Genomic DNA, 14,692 nt, shown 5'->3' with positions numbered 1-14,692 from the left:
TGTGATCACTCTGGCTGTTGGGTGCTGCGTATTGGGTTGGCCGAAATGTCCGTTCATTTTTTCCCCATAAAATAAAAGACATGGTTTCCATTTTCACCAATAAATGTATTGATCTGGATATTTTGAGTACGTCAGCTGTCTCCCGCTATTGGCTTCTAGTGGGTAGAGGCCAGGGCTGCTGCTAAACATCCTCTAATGCGCAAGACAGCCTCACAGCAAAGAATTATTTGGCCAAAATGTCAGTAGTACAAGAAACTTTGCAAACCACTTTTTACATGTTCCATCAGTCATGGGATCTTCTCCATACACGGCACACATCTTTTTTTGCATTTCATTTGCGTTTTTACCTTTCTTGAAATAATAAAGCATAATTTGCTGGAAATGTTGCGTATTTTCTTCCATCTTCAATATTTAACTGACTGCACAAAAATATACCAATTGTAAAGATTTTTATTTATTTGTTTTTAGAGAGATGGGAAGGGAGGGAGAAAGAGCAGGAGACAAACATCAATGTGTGAGATACATCAACCAGTTGCCTCTCTCACCTGGGAAACCTGGCCCACAACCCACGCATGTGCCCTGACTGGGAAATGAACCAGTGACCCTTTGGTTCACAGGCCAGCACTCAATCCACTGAGCCACCCCAGCCAGGGTGAAAATTCATCAATTTTAATAAGTTTTTTTTTTTTTTAATGCACACTGATATGATAGCTGTCTATATATTCTAACAAAATTGTTTCAAATGAAGTTGAAGATAACTAAGCATTACTAGAGCCATGATAAGGGAAAAAACAAACAAACTTTTTGGCCAACCCAGTAGATGCTAGAAGAACACGATGATAGGAAGCGGAGGTCCGCTGGGCAACTATTGCAGCAGTTCAGGGGTACGATGTCCTGGAAGGAGCGAGCGGATGCTGCTGATGGTTGAGAACTGAGAAGTGACCACTGAGCAACACGGTCACTGAGGCCCTTGCAGAGAAGACTCTGGGTGGATGCCCAACTGAGCTGGGTCCCATCCGCTCCCACTGGACTGTGGCATGGCCACTTGGGCTTCACTTTCCCTCACATCCCCCTTGTTGGGGGAGTCCTCAGCCTGCCTCTCCCCAAGGTCATTTATGCTGGTCATTTCTTCTTGAACAGTGAGGCTGCTGCTCTCACAACAGCTGGACAGCGGGGCCTGGGCAGGGCAAGGTGCCTGGTGCCGTCCAAACACAGTGGCCAGGGAAGCCTTCAGGTACTGGCAGAAGCAGCGGGCGGAGAAGGCGTAGAGGATGGGGGTGAAGCAGCAGTGAAGGAAGGCGATGCTCTCTGTTACCTGCAGCGCGTAATCCAGGTACTTGCTGGCCTTGCAGTCCCCGAAGACTTTCAGGTCCATCAGCGAGTGTAGAAACAAGGTGACATTGTACGGGAACCACAGCACGAAGAAGGCCACCACAAGGGCTACAGCTATCTTCAGGGCCCGGCCCCTGCCTGGGGGCCTTAGCCTGACCAGGACAGAGCCAATGCGGGAGTAGAAAAAGATCATGGCGAGGAGTGGAATGAGAAACCCCAGGATGTTCTGCTGGAAGCGGAGTAGGAGCTTCCAGAAGGTCCCGTGCCCCCCAAAATCTGGATAGCAGTTCCACACACCCTTGGGGTTTTCATGAGTCTGCACAAAGATCATATCAGGGATGGAGACAGCCAGGGCCATAGCCCACACCGTGACAGCAAGGAGCCAGCGCTTGGCCCAAGTCCTCAGCCTGTGTTGGGCCTGAGCATGGACGATCTCCAGGTACTTGCCCAGGCTCATGCAGCTAATGAAGAAGATGCCACTGTAGAGGTTGATGGTATAGAGAGCGCTTATCACCTTGCACAAAACATTCCCGAAGACCCAATGCCAGGCCACGGAGATGATCCAGAAGGGCAGGGTCACCACAAACAGGAGGTTGGAGATAGCCAGGTTCAGCAGATAGACCTCTGTCATCCGCCTGCGAGGCACGTACCGGAGCAAGACCACTAGGAGGAGGAGGTTCCCACCCAGACCCAGCACGAAGACCAGGCTGTAGAAGACCGGCAGGAAGACTCTGCCGAAGGCCAGCACCTCATCCTTCCTGCAGAGCATGAAGGCCCCCAGGTCCAGGTAGTACTCATAGTCATAGAAGGAACTGCTGTTCTCAGAACTGGCGACCTTGGTGGTGAGCAGCAGCGGAGGGGAGGGAGTGGTCGCCATGCCGGGAAGATGCACCTGGTCCTGGAGCTCTGCAGACCAGAGAGTAGTGTGAGAGAAATCAGGTAGAGCCAGGCAATCCCCTCCTCTCTTTACACCCAATTCCTCCTGCTCTGGGGTGTCCAACAGCCTTCTCACATCTCCATCAGTACCTGCAGCCCAGCAAGGATGGGCACGAGTGTGGGAAGCCCAGGTCTATCGCTGACCATTTATGCCAGCTGGGTAAGTGACCTAGCCTCACGTGCTGTGATAGCATCCACTTCTTACATTATGGTTTCTCTTTACTCTTCTCCCTCATCATTTAAAAAGACTGGTACTGTCTTTCTGATTTGTCCTTCGTATTTTGGCCTACCAATTCACCTATTTACGGTGTCTCCATACTCTGCCCCGTGTGTGGCTTTTAGCTATTCTTTGTGTAGCTTATGATTTTTTTTTTTTTTTTTAAATGAGAGCTTCTCTTCAGTGGGGCTTGTTTTATCTATCAATGTCTGTTGTGCCCACTCTGGCTTTGAGCCTTCTTTACTTCCATCTCCTGAGAATTTCCCTTGCTCTTATTTAAAGTATTTCAGTTATAAATATTGTTTTAGATCAATGTTTTATTTTATATTTGATATTTTATTTTATCCAGAATTTTTAGGTTTGCAGCAGAAAGGTGTGATCTATCACGTCAATAGACTCAGAACAACTGAACTTTTTCATTCCTTGGTTTCCCCATCTTTAAAACGATAATAATAATAGTGCCTACTCATGGGGTTCTTGTGAGGCTTAAATATTCACGTGAAGCACTTCAAGCCCTACGAAGAGTGCCCAGAATATAGCAGGCATTCAATAAATGTTAGTCTAAATTATTGCTTTACCCAGAGCTGAGTCCATCACCTTCCCACCAGCCTCTCTCCCTCTCCTGCGTCTATGTGGGAGGCATCTCAGATTCCTTCCTCACTCCCCTTACCAGCACCCTACTGCCTTTGGAATACGTCTACCATCTCTAAGTCCCACAAAAATATATACATGATATTCTTTTAATTAAGACAAATGTTCTATACAAATAGGTGCTGAAAGAGATGAAAAGGAAAGCCAGGGAATAACAGGCACAGGATTCAAGATGGCAGCTGCTTGGGCAGGAGAAGTGAGAGGCATAGTACAGGGGCAGGTCATGGTCCACGGTCATGTTCCCTCTTGGGCAATGGTTTCCCAAGCTTTGATTACACTATTAAAAGTAACTTTTGAAAGAGTGCCTCACATGAACCAGTGATAAGAGATTGTCATGAACCAAGGATGATGTTCAATCCTGTTCTGTGTTCCAGAAGAGAAAGACATCATGTGCAATACACGAGACTGTTCACCAAAGGGGAAGGAGAAACAAGGAGAGAAAACGGAACGCGTGGCCCAAGCAGGCAACCATGTGCAGCCACAGCGTGGGACCTGTAGGCTGCGGATGACAATGGGCCACCAACCGAGAAACACAAGCCAACTCCACCTGCTCCTCTGCATTTTATTTTTCATTCTTTGATTCAAATGAGATTGCATTTTGAATATGTTCAAGGCCAATTTGTATTTCTGTGAATGATTTCTTGTTTTAATGGGTGGGATTCTCTTTTTACAGAAGGTTTTATATAGTAAGAACTTTAGCTTTTCACATAGATGTTATAAACACGTTCCCCAGTCCTTTCTGATAGAAGTTTTGTCTTTTTTTTTTTTTTTCCAGGTAGAATTTTGAAATAAATGTTGACATTTCTGGTTTCCTTGACACTGTGACCTCACAGCTGACGCCAATATCCAACTCCGTTGAGGCGGGACCTCTCCCAGGGGAACCCTAAAGTCCTCCTACTCCTTGTTCCACCCTTGGGCTCCTGTCACATGGCATCTGGGCCAGATGTCCAGGAAAAATCACACACGCACCCTGTCGCCACGCCAGGAGCTCTGAGTGGGTGGCTTTCTCTGCTCCTGCCTGGCCTCAGGAACATTCCTGGTCTTTGGTTCCGCTTGTGTCTCCTGTCCCTGAGCCTCTCCCTTTTCTGGGCAGCAGGAAGGAGACACCCTCAACACATGGCTTGTGCTGGGCGTCCGTGAGCTGCAGATGTTGGAAGGAGAAAGTGTTCTTCAGCCCTCGGGCCTGATTAAAACGTATTAGTCAGGAGTGTGGCTAATGAGACACGAGCTGTTCTGGTCTGTCAGCACTGGGCTTGATCCTGACATGTTTCTCAGAGTCCTTGGCTTTTGCTTTAACAAACGACCAACTCTGATGATTGCTTTGCTCAAAGCTAGATACCGGGGTCAGCAGGCCCTGGGTTGGGCCACAGCACCTAGAACACTCTGTTCCCTTCCCTCTCTGGGCCTGCCTGTCTTTCACTCTGGGACTGAGGCCACCGGCCCCTCCCATCACTTTCATCAACACCAGCAACCACACCCCCGCACACACATGGGAGCTGACCAGGCACCCTCATGCCCACTGCAGCAGTCCAACGAGGCAAACCAGGCAGAGACTGGCAGCACCTTTTCACTCAGGGGCAAAGCAACTTTCCCACAATCACATGGGAACTCGCTGGCTGAGCTGCAGCAGAATCCTGGGTCTTCAGACCCCAGGAACCGTGTCTTGTCCCCAGTCCCATCTCACCCTTGGCCTCTGTCTGACCTCGCCAGCTTACCAAAAGGGGCCATCTGAGAGAGGTGTATTTGGGTTCAGGAGGTCTTGGCTGGCCAGGACAGCCTCTGTAGATGCCACCATAGACGCCCCCAAAGGCTTTACTGAGCCTTCTTGCAAAATGCAGCCTCCCTACGGTCCACAGGTATCGGCCTCCCAAAGATGTCCACAACCTCATCCCCGCAACCTGCGAACGTGTCACCTATGTGTCAACAGGGGCTTCACAGGCGTGATTAAGTTAAGGACCTTGGGACGGGGAGGGTCTCCTAGATTATCCGATGGAAGCACGAGGGTCTTTCTAGGAAGGAGGTGGGAGCATCTGAATCAGGGAAGATGTGACAACAGAGCCAGAAGTTAGAATGATGCAGGTAAAGACGATGATTCTCTCAGGGCAGAAAGAGGCAGGGCACAGACATTTCCCGAGCCTCTGGAGGGATGCAGCCCTGCTGACCCACTGCAGACCTCTGGCCTCTAGAACTTTAAGGTAAGAAATCTGTGTTGTTTGAAGCCACTGATTTCATGGTGTCTGAGACAGTGGCAATAGGTAATATACTAAGGAATCTCAGACTGAGGGAGTAAGAGTACATTGTGTCCACTTCCTTCAACTCACATGTGGGGGAACTAAGACTCAGAGAAGGGGAACACCTTGTACAAAGCACACAGCGAGCAGTCAGTGGCTGGACCGAGCCACAAGCCCCGTGTTCCTGCCTGCCCTTTAGGTCTCTGTTACCCCACCCTGAACTGTCCCCCCAGCCCCATTCTGGTTTTTCCTCTTCTTGTTTTCACTTTTTCTAATTGCCTGAAAATTGCCCGAATCCATTTAGTTTATCCGGCAACACCTAAAGAGGGATGAAAGGAGGTGTCAGTTATTTGCATCCGAGTATGAATTAGCAAGCAGTAAGGCAATCTCAGACGAAGCTCTGTAGTGGAACTTTGGGGGACTCCAGAGAACTATAGACAGGCTGGAGAGGGAGGCTTTAAAAAGGAGGGATAGCAAGGGCAAGGTCAGCTGAGCCCTCCAAGGAAGCCAAAGGAATAGAGGCAAACCACAGCTTGTCTGTATGCAACAACATCATTCTCTTGATGGCTTCCGGACGCTGCTGGCCTGGGCTGGCTCCAGCTTTGACTTGGCCAGAATCTCTGACAAGAGAGTCAAGTCTCCTCCCGGGGATCTCAAGGCCTCTCAGAGAAGTCTCAGTCGAGACCACAAGAGACAGGATAATGCTACATCCATCCAGACAGGAAGGCAGCCATGGCAGCCGAGCTCTTCCTGTGAGCCGCACACGCACTGCAACTTCTCACTGAATCCTCACCATGGTTCTGGGGAGTAGTACTGTTATGCTCCCCATTTTCCAGATGAGGAAACTTGACCCTTAGAGAGGTGACGCTCCATTGTCCACAACTTTGCATCAGCCAATGATGGGCCCAGAATCAGATGGCCCGAACAATACAAGGTAGATCTGGTGACCCTTCCTTCCCAGCTCCCCTTTCAACATGGACCAAACTTGGATTTGAAGGATGAGCCTCTGAGAGTGGGACTTCTGGCCTCAGCAACGAGTGGCAGAGAAGATTCAAAATCGGTCATGACCTGGAGCCGGTTCCGACAGGCTTGTGAGAGCCAACTGCGCACTGCCTGGGAGGTGTTTGGCCAACACTCACGGAATTAACCAATCCTGCATTCAGTGACGGTAAGCTGGCAGCTTGCAATTGGCCACGGTGGGAACATTTACACCATGGCATATGCTACAAATTGGAGCTTCCCCTCTCTCCTGTGTGTGCCCCGTACCCCCCCACACACACACCCCGCCCGCAACCACTGAGAGCTGGTCATTAAACCCGTACAAGCACAAACCTTTCCAGGACCCCAGGGAGGTGGACCAAACCCTCTCTGTCTCCTACCACATTTCCTCTCCCACAGCTGCCCTTCTCCTGAGCCAAGAGCTCTTGAGGACAGGGTCACCTGTAGGTCCCCTCTCAGGTGTCCTCAGCACACCCATGCAAAGAGTCCTGGCCACAGTGCAGCTGAGTCCAGTGAGCAAATAAACAATATCGAACGTGACCCTAAAAGGCCACACCAGCTTTCAAAATATAAAACCAAGAATAACATTTGAGATCACATCTAGTGAAACTCGTTTGTGCTGGCGTCCTTACAATTTAAAACTCATACCCTTTAAAATGTAACCTGAACCCTCCCTTCCCGGAAGCCTGCCGGGGCCACTGGCCCAGTGCAAGCCCTGCCTCAGTCCCCCAAGCACTCACAGAGGGTCACTTGTCGGCTTCGGCATCGACCTCCTGGCAGCAGAGTCGCCTTTTAAGGGTTCGCTGGCTCCCTGTGATGGACTGGCATCTCCCAGAGCTGGCACGCACCAGCAGGGGGCTGGCATCCGAGATGCACTCATCAAACAGTCATGGAATTTGGCTGCACAGCCACCTCTTCCTCCCTCCTTTGCCTCCTTTTCCCTTGGTTTTCTGCCTCCCCCGCTGGTACCCGGGACGCAGCTGAGCCAAGACCCTCCTGAAGGTTGTTTTCTCAGCCTGAGCCAGCTCTGCCCCAGCAGCCTTGGGAGCCCGTGACCGTGCAGGGTGACCGCCCAGAGCCCCCGATTGAGTCATGACTTGAGTCATGTTCAAATGCCACTTCCAGCTCACTCAGCCTCCCTGGACCAGTGTCATGGAATGTGCCCTGTGGCCACCCCAACTCCTTCCTTCAGGCCCCCCTGCCACTCAGGAAAATAGGCGGAATGGAGTCCCAAGGCCTGAACACCAGCCCACCTCTACCTGTACCTCTGGGATTCCCATCAGGCACTCCCCGCCTGCCTGTGGCTGAAAAGCTGAGGCAGGATTTGCGAAGTAACTCACACTGACCACAGCGTCTGGCTGCAGAGAGCTAGAGGGGACCGGTCCGTGTGGCAGTGGCGAATGTAGCTCAGCGCTGGTTCGGAACACGACAGGAACGACGCCCGCAGATCGGCTTTCCCGTGGGAACCAGGCCTGCATTGTGTCTAGGCTGTTTGAAAGCTTGCTTTTGCTAAAACTCTCTCACCCTGAGCTGAGAACAACAGATGTTTAGCGTCTAACCTTGAAGTAACTTCTCCAGGTCTATTCTGAGCTGTTTCAAGGACAAGATGTGGTCAGCTCACCCAGCCTTATCATTCCCTTGCACGCACAACATTCTCTTCTTTTATCGGTAAGCAGTAACCATTTAAAGCATCTTTAGTATGATAATTTATGACTTTCTTGGATGTAACCCGAGGAGAAAGGAACAAAAGCCTGTTTAGGCAAGGGTCGCCGCCTCCCTCATCTAGAGAGTGGTCCCTCTGTCCCTTTTCTCCACAGGATCCATAGTCTTTGTGAATTTGTTCTGTCTCATCCGCAAAGCTGTGGACACTGCTGGCCGGAGTCTGTGACAGAGAGCGCTCTGGTGCTGGGGTACGTGTGGCAGAAAACCTGCCTTTGCGGGGACTGGTGACAGTGTTGGGATCTCTATTTTCCTCCTTCCGGGATTGGAAAAACACCAGATATTGAACTCTACTGTGTAAGTGACAACAACATCAATAATAATGCCCACCCCTTACATGGCGCTGACTGTGGCCCGGCTCTGTTCTTAGGACTTTCCAAGCATCAGTTCATGTCACCCTTGCAATGACACTCCAAGGCAGGTACTGTTCCTATCTCCCTTTTACATGGGAGGAAATAGCCGCAGAGAGGCTAAGGAACTTCTCCAAGGCCACACAGCTAGTAAGCAGCAGAGCTGAGATTTGAAACCAGGCCCAGAGTCTGGGCTAACTCGTTAAAAAATAGGGGTGAAGGATGGGGACTAGCAATGCCGGAGTGACAGGAGACCAGGCTGCTATCGTTTAGGACGAGAGAGAAGGCTGGTGGGGAGGCTGATGGTGTGTGAATGGAAAACAGGAAAAGGAACTGACAGCCACGTGAGAAGATAAGAGGGAAGAAGTCCAGTGCCACAGGAATGGCCGCAGGGAGAGAACTCGTGAATGACCAACTGGGGGCAGAGCGGGGTCCATGCTTCACAGTCAGGACTTCCGTCCTGGAGCCCCTGACTTCCGCCAGCCTCTTTTCTCACCCATGAAACAAATACAGCCAGGGAGCTTGTGGAGGTTACACACTATTATTAGCCCTATCTTACAGCTGAGGACACAGGCACGGAGAGGTTAGGGAACTGGCCCAGCGTCACAGAGTGAGCAGTAGAGGCATGAACTGAAAGCCAGAGTCCATGCTCTTAAACACTAAGTTACATTACCTCTCAAAGGAAATAACAAGCGGCCCCGGCCAGTTAGCTCAGTTGGTTAGATCGTCGTCTGATACACCAAGGTTGTGGGTTCGATCCCTGGTCAGCGCACATACAAGAAGCAAACAATGAATGCATAAATAAGTGGAACAACAAATCTCTCTCTCTCAAATCAATAAATTAAGAAAAAAATAAAGAAAGAAGTCAGCTGTGGTCCTGTCTTCCAAATCTGTGTGTATTAATGTTCTTACTGCTCATTACAGCCTTATGGGACCAGCACTATTATTCCTATTTTACAAACAAGGAAATGAGGCTCAGAGAGGGGGAGTCATGTGCCCAAGGACACACAGCAAGTAGATTCAAGACTGGAAATCAAGTTCCTACAGCTGGCTCCAGAGCCTGTATCCTGAACCACACCATGAGGCTGAGCCCTTTCCTTAGACTCACAGGATGACAGCTGCTCTCTGCATGGTCCACCATGTGGATCGCTGCATTGGATTCAGTACGATGTAAAACGCACAAGGAGAACAACAGTAAGTAGTCCTGAAATTTATATGGGGCTCTGTACTCCCTGGTGTTCTTGTACATCCCAGTCCTTGCCAGTTTTCCTGGCTCCCTTGTGAAGAGGCAGTAGGTGTCACTTCCCTGGTTCCACAAGAAGCCCAGAGCCCCACCACAAGCTAGGCAGAGTTGACCCTAGAGCCCTGGCCACTGACCGAGTCCTGGACCACTGAATACACACTTTCTTTCTCTTTCCCTTTTTAACATGTATTTTTCCTGATCACAATAGCAACATATGCTCAATGTAAAATATGCAAATACAAGAAAAAAATAGAAGAGAGGCTAAAAAAACACCCCATAATCCTACACTCCCTTCCCACTCACCCTCATCCCAGAATAACCATGGGGACCATTTGGGCATATCATGTTTTGTTTTCATGCTCAGAGCCCTGTCTGCTGCCCTAAACCTCCGGAGAGGTGTAGAATCAGAGTCTTGCTGGATGAGAGTGGCCTTGCCCAGTCTCCAGCAGGGCAGGAGTCTGTCTCCTTGATTAACATGCACCTCCCGCTCCCTGGAAGATGGGAGGTCCTCCTGCTCCCTACACTCCCTGGGACCTCACATTACTCAGTACTTTCCTGGCTCTTATCAGGAAATGCAGATGTTTGTGACAGTCGTAAATCATCACAAGGCAACCCCTCCTCCCAAAGCTGATTTCAGTAAATAAAAACTAAGCAGTTTTAGAGCCTGACTCTTCAAGGAGCTCCAGCAGCAAAAGAAACTGAGATTTTCACATCTTTCCCAAATTGTTCTTGCTTTTTAGCCTCTGTCACTGTTGCCTGAAATTCTACCTCTGAAGCTCCTTCCATTTGTATTCCAGCGTTATGCTGGCTCAAAATGAAACAACCAACAGCTTCAGGGAGGGTGGTACACTCAGCATCATGGTACAGCATGGAAGAATAGAGAGCATAGATGGTCCACTTCTTAACGGCTGAGTAACCTTGGGAAAATTACTTAAGCTCTCTGAGCCTTAGTTTTCTCACCTATAAAATGCCTCCTTCATGGAGTTTTTATAAGAAATGAGTACATGGTCAATAACTATTGGTTTCCCTTCCAGGCCCTAAAAATGACACTTGGCTCAGTCTGGCATGGATACGGGGGAATCCTGGGACTGTTTGGGGTAGAAGGAGAGGCTGAGAACTTGGGGGGGGGGCAGTCATGAAAGGATGGAAAGCACAAGGAAAGATTGTGGACGTATGCAGAAGATCACAGAGCTGGGGATCTTTAGCCTTGGGAGGGGGACCCTTAAAGACCATCTTATCTGTCCCGGTCATAGTACAACTGGAGAAACAGAGGTCCAAAGAGGAAACCAAATGCCCGGAGGTAACCCGGCCACATCTTATACCAGCTCTCAGGGATCTTCAGAATCCACAAAGCAGATTCTCAGAGCAGGGGAAAGGGCCAGCAGACCACTAGACTCCCCAGCTGCTGGGGCAATTGCTCCAACAGTTGCCCTCGAGAGAAAGCTCCACAGTGACCCGTTGACACCTCCCTCTCCCCATACATTCCCCCATGTTCCAGGCCACTGGATTCAGTCTCTCCCTGTGGCCCCTGGGCAGGGCCCACCCCACTCTGAAAGTGGCCAGAACGTACCCGAGCCAGATCCACTTGCCTGGGAATGTCCACCCAGTGCCCAGGAGGAGAGCAGCAGCGTCCGGGTCCTCCTTCCTCAGGGAAGTGCAGAGGGTGTGCTCTTCTTCCTAAGCTCTTCCCCTCCCCGGATGACATCCTTTATACATCCTGACTGAAGGCTGAAAGGCACCCCTTTGTGCCTGCCCTGGCCCCACCTTGCTGCACAGCCACAAGCTATTTCTCTCACTGAAGATAAGGCAAGCTTGGCCCTGGCCGGGCAGCTCAGTTGGTTAGCGTGTCATCCCTATAATCCTAGGTTGCAGTTTTGATTCCCTGGTCAGGGCACTTACAGTAAATGTTTCTCTCTCCCTCCATCTCTTCCTTCCTCTCTCTCTTTAAAATCAATAAATAAAAAAATTAAAAAATGAGTCAAGCTCAAATGACAGTCCCCTCAACCTTCCCCGGAAGGAACATCCACCCCCCTCAAATAGTCTAATTTGGAAAACATGTATCGCGAACCACACCTCTCTGGAAGATCCCCAGCAGTTCCAAACTGGGGACAGGGGGTGGAGGAGCCACATTCTGTGAAGGACGGAACCTGTGGGTTACACAGACCTGGTGACCTGCCCCCTCTCAAAGCTCATCCCAGCGCCTCCTTGGCAGTGGGTTTGAGAGATTGCAAGTGAGTGGTACTTCCGCCCTGTACGCCGATTTTTGGAAGGGCTTTGGTCTCTTAGCTGAAGCTGTGCAGCTGGCTCAACAGAATGTCTGATCCTAGAGGGCCTTGTGCTGTGTGGGCCTGAACAACGTGGCCTTGTGGGCTCGGCCTTATCCTCCTCCTTTGTGTGTGTGTGCGTGCACACACACACACACACGTTTGTAACTCCCGGAGTGCCTCCTGCCATCACAGGGGGCTCTTCTATGGTGCACTGTCCCAAAAGAGCGGGTGCAGAGGGTTGTGTCTGGACTTCCTCCTGAGCTGTCCTCCCTCCCCAGGTTAAGGTGCCCTATGGGGTGCAGCTCTTCACTCAGCCACATGACAAGCATCACCGTGCCTGAGAAACCAGGGGACACCGACTGGACATTGTGTAGAACGGTCATAGCTGGTACCTCTTCCCCCTTTGGGATTGCTGTTTAAACCACTGAGCTCACCCTTTCTACATAGTCACTTCCTGCCCAGATCCTACCTGTCCTTCAAAGTCCTGGATAGACCTAGCAGCTCCATAAGTGATTCCTGAATAAAAATTATGGCTCGGTGTCCTGCATCACACGAGAAGAAGATTCAAATATGACAGCACCTTCCCATTTCTCCATTTCTGGTATCTTTGTGTGTTTGAGAGGCAGAGTCTTGGGTCCCTTTTGTTTTTTCCCCCATTTCTGCCTTGCCTCTTATGACACATGTCTCCTCTTAAGAGGAGTGCTCTCTTTATACACCCCTGTTCTAAGGCATTCCAGAACCTAAGGGACCCCAAGACTTTGATAAGCAGGCAGCCAGAGAATTTCACTCCTCTAACTCAAAGACATACTCCACCCATGTTCAGCAGGAAGCAGTTACAGAAGTGTGACACTTGTCTCCAGTCCCTCAAAGAATGAGAAGTGACAAGTCTCAGGAATTGTTAGGTAGGACAAGGGTCTCAAAGTCTGGGCAGTTCTTACTAAATATATTCTTGCCAAGTGTTAAAATGTAGCACATTATTTTGCAGATGCAGCTGTAAATACTATGAGCTTGACAGGAACTCAGTCTGATGAGTGCAGCCAACTGCAAAGAAATCAACATGTAATTGACCAAATAGTGTATATAAGGAATAGCTAAGCCTCTCTTTGCCCAGGCAGAGCTTTGGCTATAAATCCTGTCTCCTTTATTTGCTGCAAGTAAATTAAACTACCTTGCCTCCTTGAACAGAACACCCCAAGTGGCGAAGCCCTTGAGTTGGGTAACACCCAATCTGGGCAGCCTTCCCAACCTCCAGCTCCACTCATCCTTGACACCTCCCCAGCAGGCTCCTACCTCCACCTGTACCAGCTCTTCTTCAACTTTAACTCTCCTCAAGCAGTGCAGTGCCTGCTTCACCCACAGTGTGTCAGCAGTCTTCTCATCTCCTAGACTTTCTAAACCATTTCCCCTCTTTCCCCGTTCTTCTCTCCCTGCCATCCCCAATACAGCATATATCTCTGTATATCTAGCTGCATGATTACTTGTCTGCTCCTCTGCTGGGTCAGGAGCTCCCAGGATTAGGACTATATCTGGCCCAGCCTGAGCTCAGGTCTGGGCAGGAGCAGAGCCTGAAGGAATGAATGTGTGTGGGGGACACAGTACCCACTATGTATTTGGCAGGATGAGGGTACCTCTCCGCCAGGACAGCTTCTGGGGTCCACGGTCAATGTCTCAGCCACCTTCACCTGACACACAGCAGGTGCTTGGTGAATGCCCATTGCCTCTCCCTGAACTGAGCAGTAATCGAATAATACCAGGTAGTTACAGGCACTGGCATTGGGGTACACAGAGTGGGGCTTGAATCTGGCTCTGTGTGTACCTTCTGTGTCACCTAGAGATGGTGGCTTTACCTCTCTGAGCCTTGGTTTTCAGACCATATTGGTGGTGATGTTGGTGCCTTCCTCAGACAGGCGTGGTGAAAGCTGCATGTTCCCAGAGAGGTGCACAGGCACCTAGACATTTGCCTTTCCCTGGGATCCACAGGCCACCTAGAATGGATACCAAGCCTCTGATGGGTTCTCACTCCAACAGAGGGGAGGAGGGGAACCTTCGAAGTGGGTGGGTCTGCAAGTCTCTCGTTCAAACGCTAGTCACCAATAGGGAGAATAAGGCCCAGGAAGCTGCCCAACAAAATCCACAGTCCTGGTTCCATCCTGGAGAACAGTTAAGTTCTAGAACCTGGGCTCTTGCCTCATACCCTCTCTCCCTTTTTAAACTTCTATTCCAAACTAATTTTTAGACTTGCAAAAAAATAGTGCACGTAATTTCTGCCCACCTGTCAGCCAGCTTACAACTCCCAGTACAATACTCTAAGCCAGGAAATTAACATTGACACAATGATTCACTATCCTATAGACCTTATTTAAATGTCACCAACTGTCCTACTTATGTCCTTTCTCTGGTCCAGGACCTAAAGCAGACTCTCATGTTGCATTTGGTTGTAGTAGCTCCTGACTCTGTCCACCCTATGACACAGTCCCTCAGCCTTGCTTTGTCTTTCATAACGATGACAGTTTTGAAGAGAACTGTAGAATGTCCTTAAATTTTGGTCTGATGCTTCTTCATAATTAGATCGAGGTTGTGCATTCAGGCAGGGACTCCCCAGAAGTGATGCTGTGTCCTCAGTACATCATGCCAGAGGCACACAATTTCGGTATGGCTCAGGAGTGACAATGTTAACAGGAGTGACAATGTTAACTTTGATCTACTTGGTAAAGTGGTGTCTGTCTGTTGCCAGGATTTTCCACTGT

The 14,692-nt window shown here is 49.8% G+C and overlaps 1 protein-coding gene across 4 annotated transcripts; it reads right to left on the bottom strand.

The window, feature by feature from the left end:
- Positions 1-438: 438 nt before the first annotated feature.
- ACKR2 (atypical chemokine receptor 2) lies at positions 439-11,543 on the bottom strand. Of its 4 annotated transcripts, XM_090284602.1 has the most exons (3): positions 11,249-11,543; positions 9,109-9,195; positions 439-2,238 (listed from the first exon to the last, which is right to left on the bottom strand). In XM_090284602.1, the coding sequence occupies exon 3, from the start codon at positions 2,207-2,209 to the stop codon at positions 959-961; it is 1,251 nt and encodes a 416-aa protein (XP_090140728.1). In that variant the 5' UTR covers positions 2,210-2,238; positions 9,109-9,195; positions 11,249-11,543; the 3' UTR covers positions 439-958. The 4 variants fall into 4 exon arrangements, with proteins under 4 accessions (XP_090140728.1, XP_090140727.1, XP_090140729.1 ...); XM_090284601.1 differs by lacking the exon at positions 9,109-9,195; XM_090284603.1 differs by lacking the exons at positions 9,109-9,195; positions 11,249-11,543 and adding an exon at positions 7,707-7,936.
- Between the last annotated feature and the right edge of the window lie 3,149 nt (positions 11,544-14,692).

This window comes from Furipterus horrens, unplaced genomic scaffold (genome assembly GCF_987537825.1).
Source record: "Furipterus horrens unplaced genomic scaffold, mFurHor1.1.pri manual_scaffold_7, whole genome shotgun sequence".
NCBI classification, from domain to species: domain Eukaryota; kingdom Metazoa; phylum Chordata; class Mammalia; order Chiroptera; family Furipteridae; genus Furipterus; species Furipterus horrens.
Note: the sequence above shows the minus strand (reverse complement) of the source record. Positions and strands in the feature narration are given on the sequence as shown.

Bases quoted from the DNA above. Each gene is read 5' to 3' on its own strand.
- ACKR2 (XM_090284602.1), bottom strand. From the start codon at position 2,209: ATGGCGACCACTCCCTCCCCTCCGCTGCTGCTCACCACCAAGGTCGCC.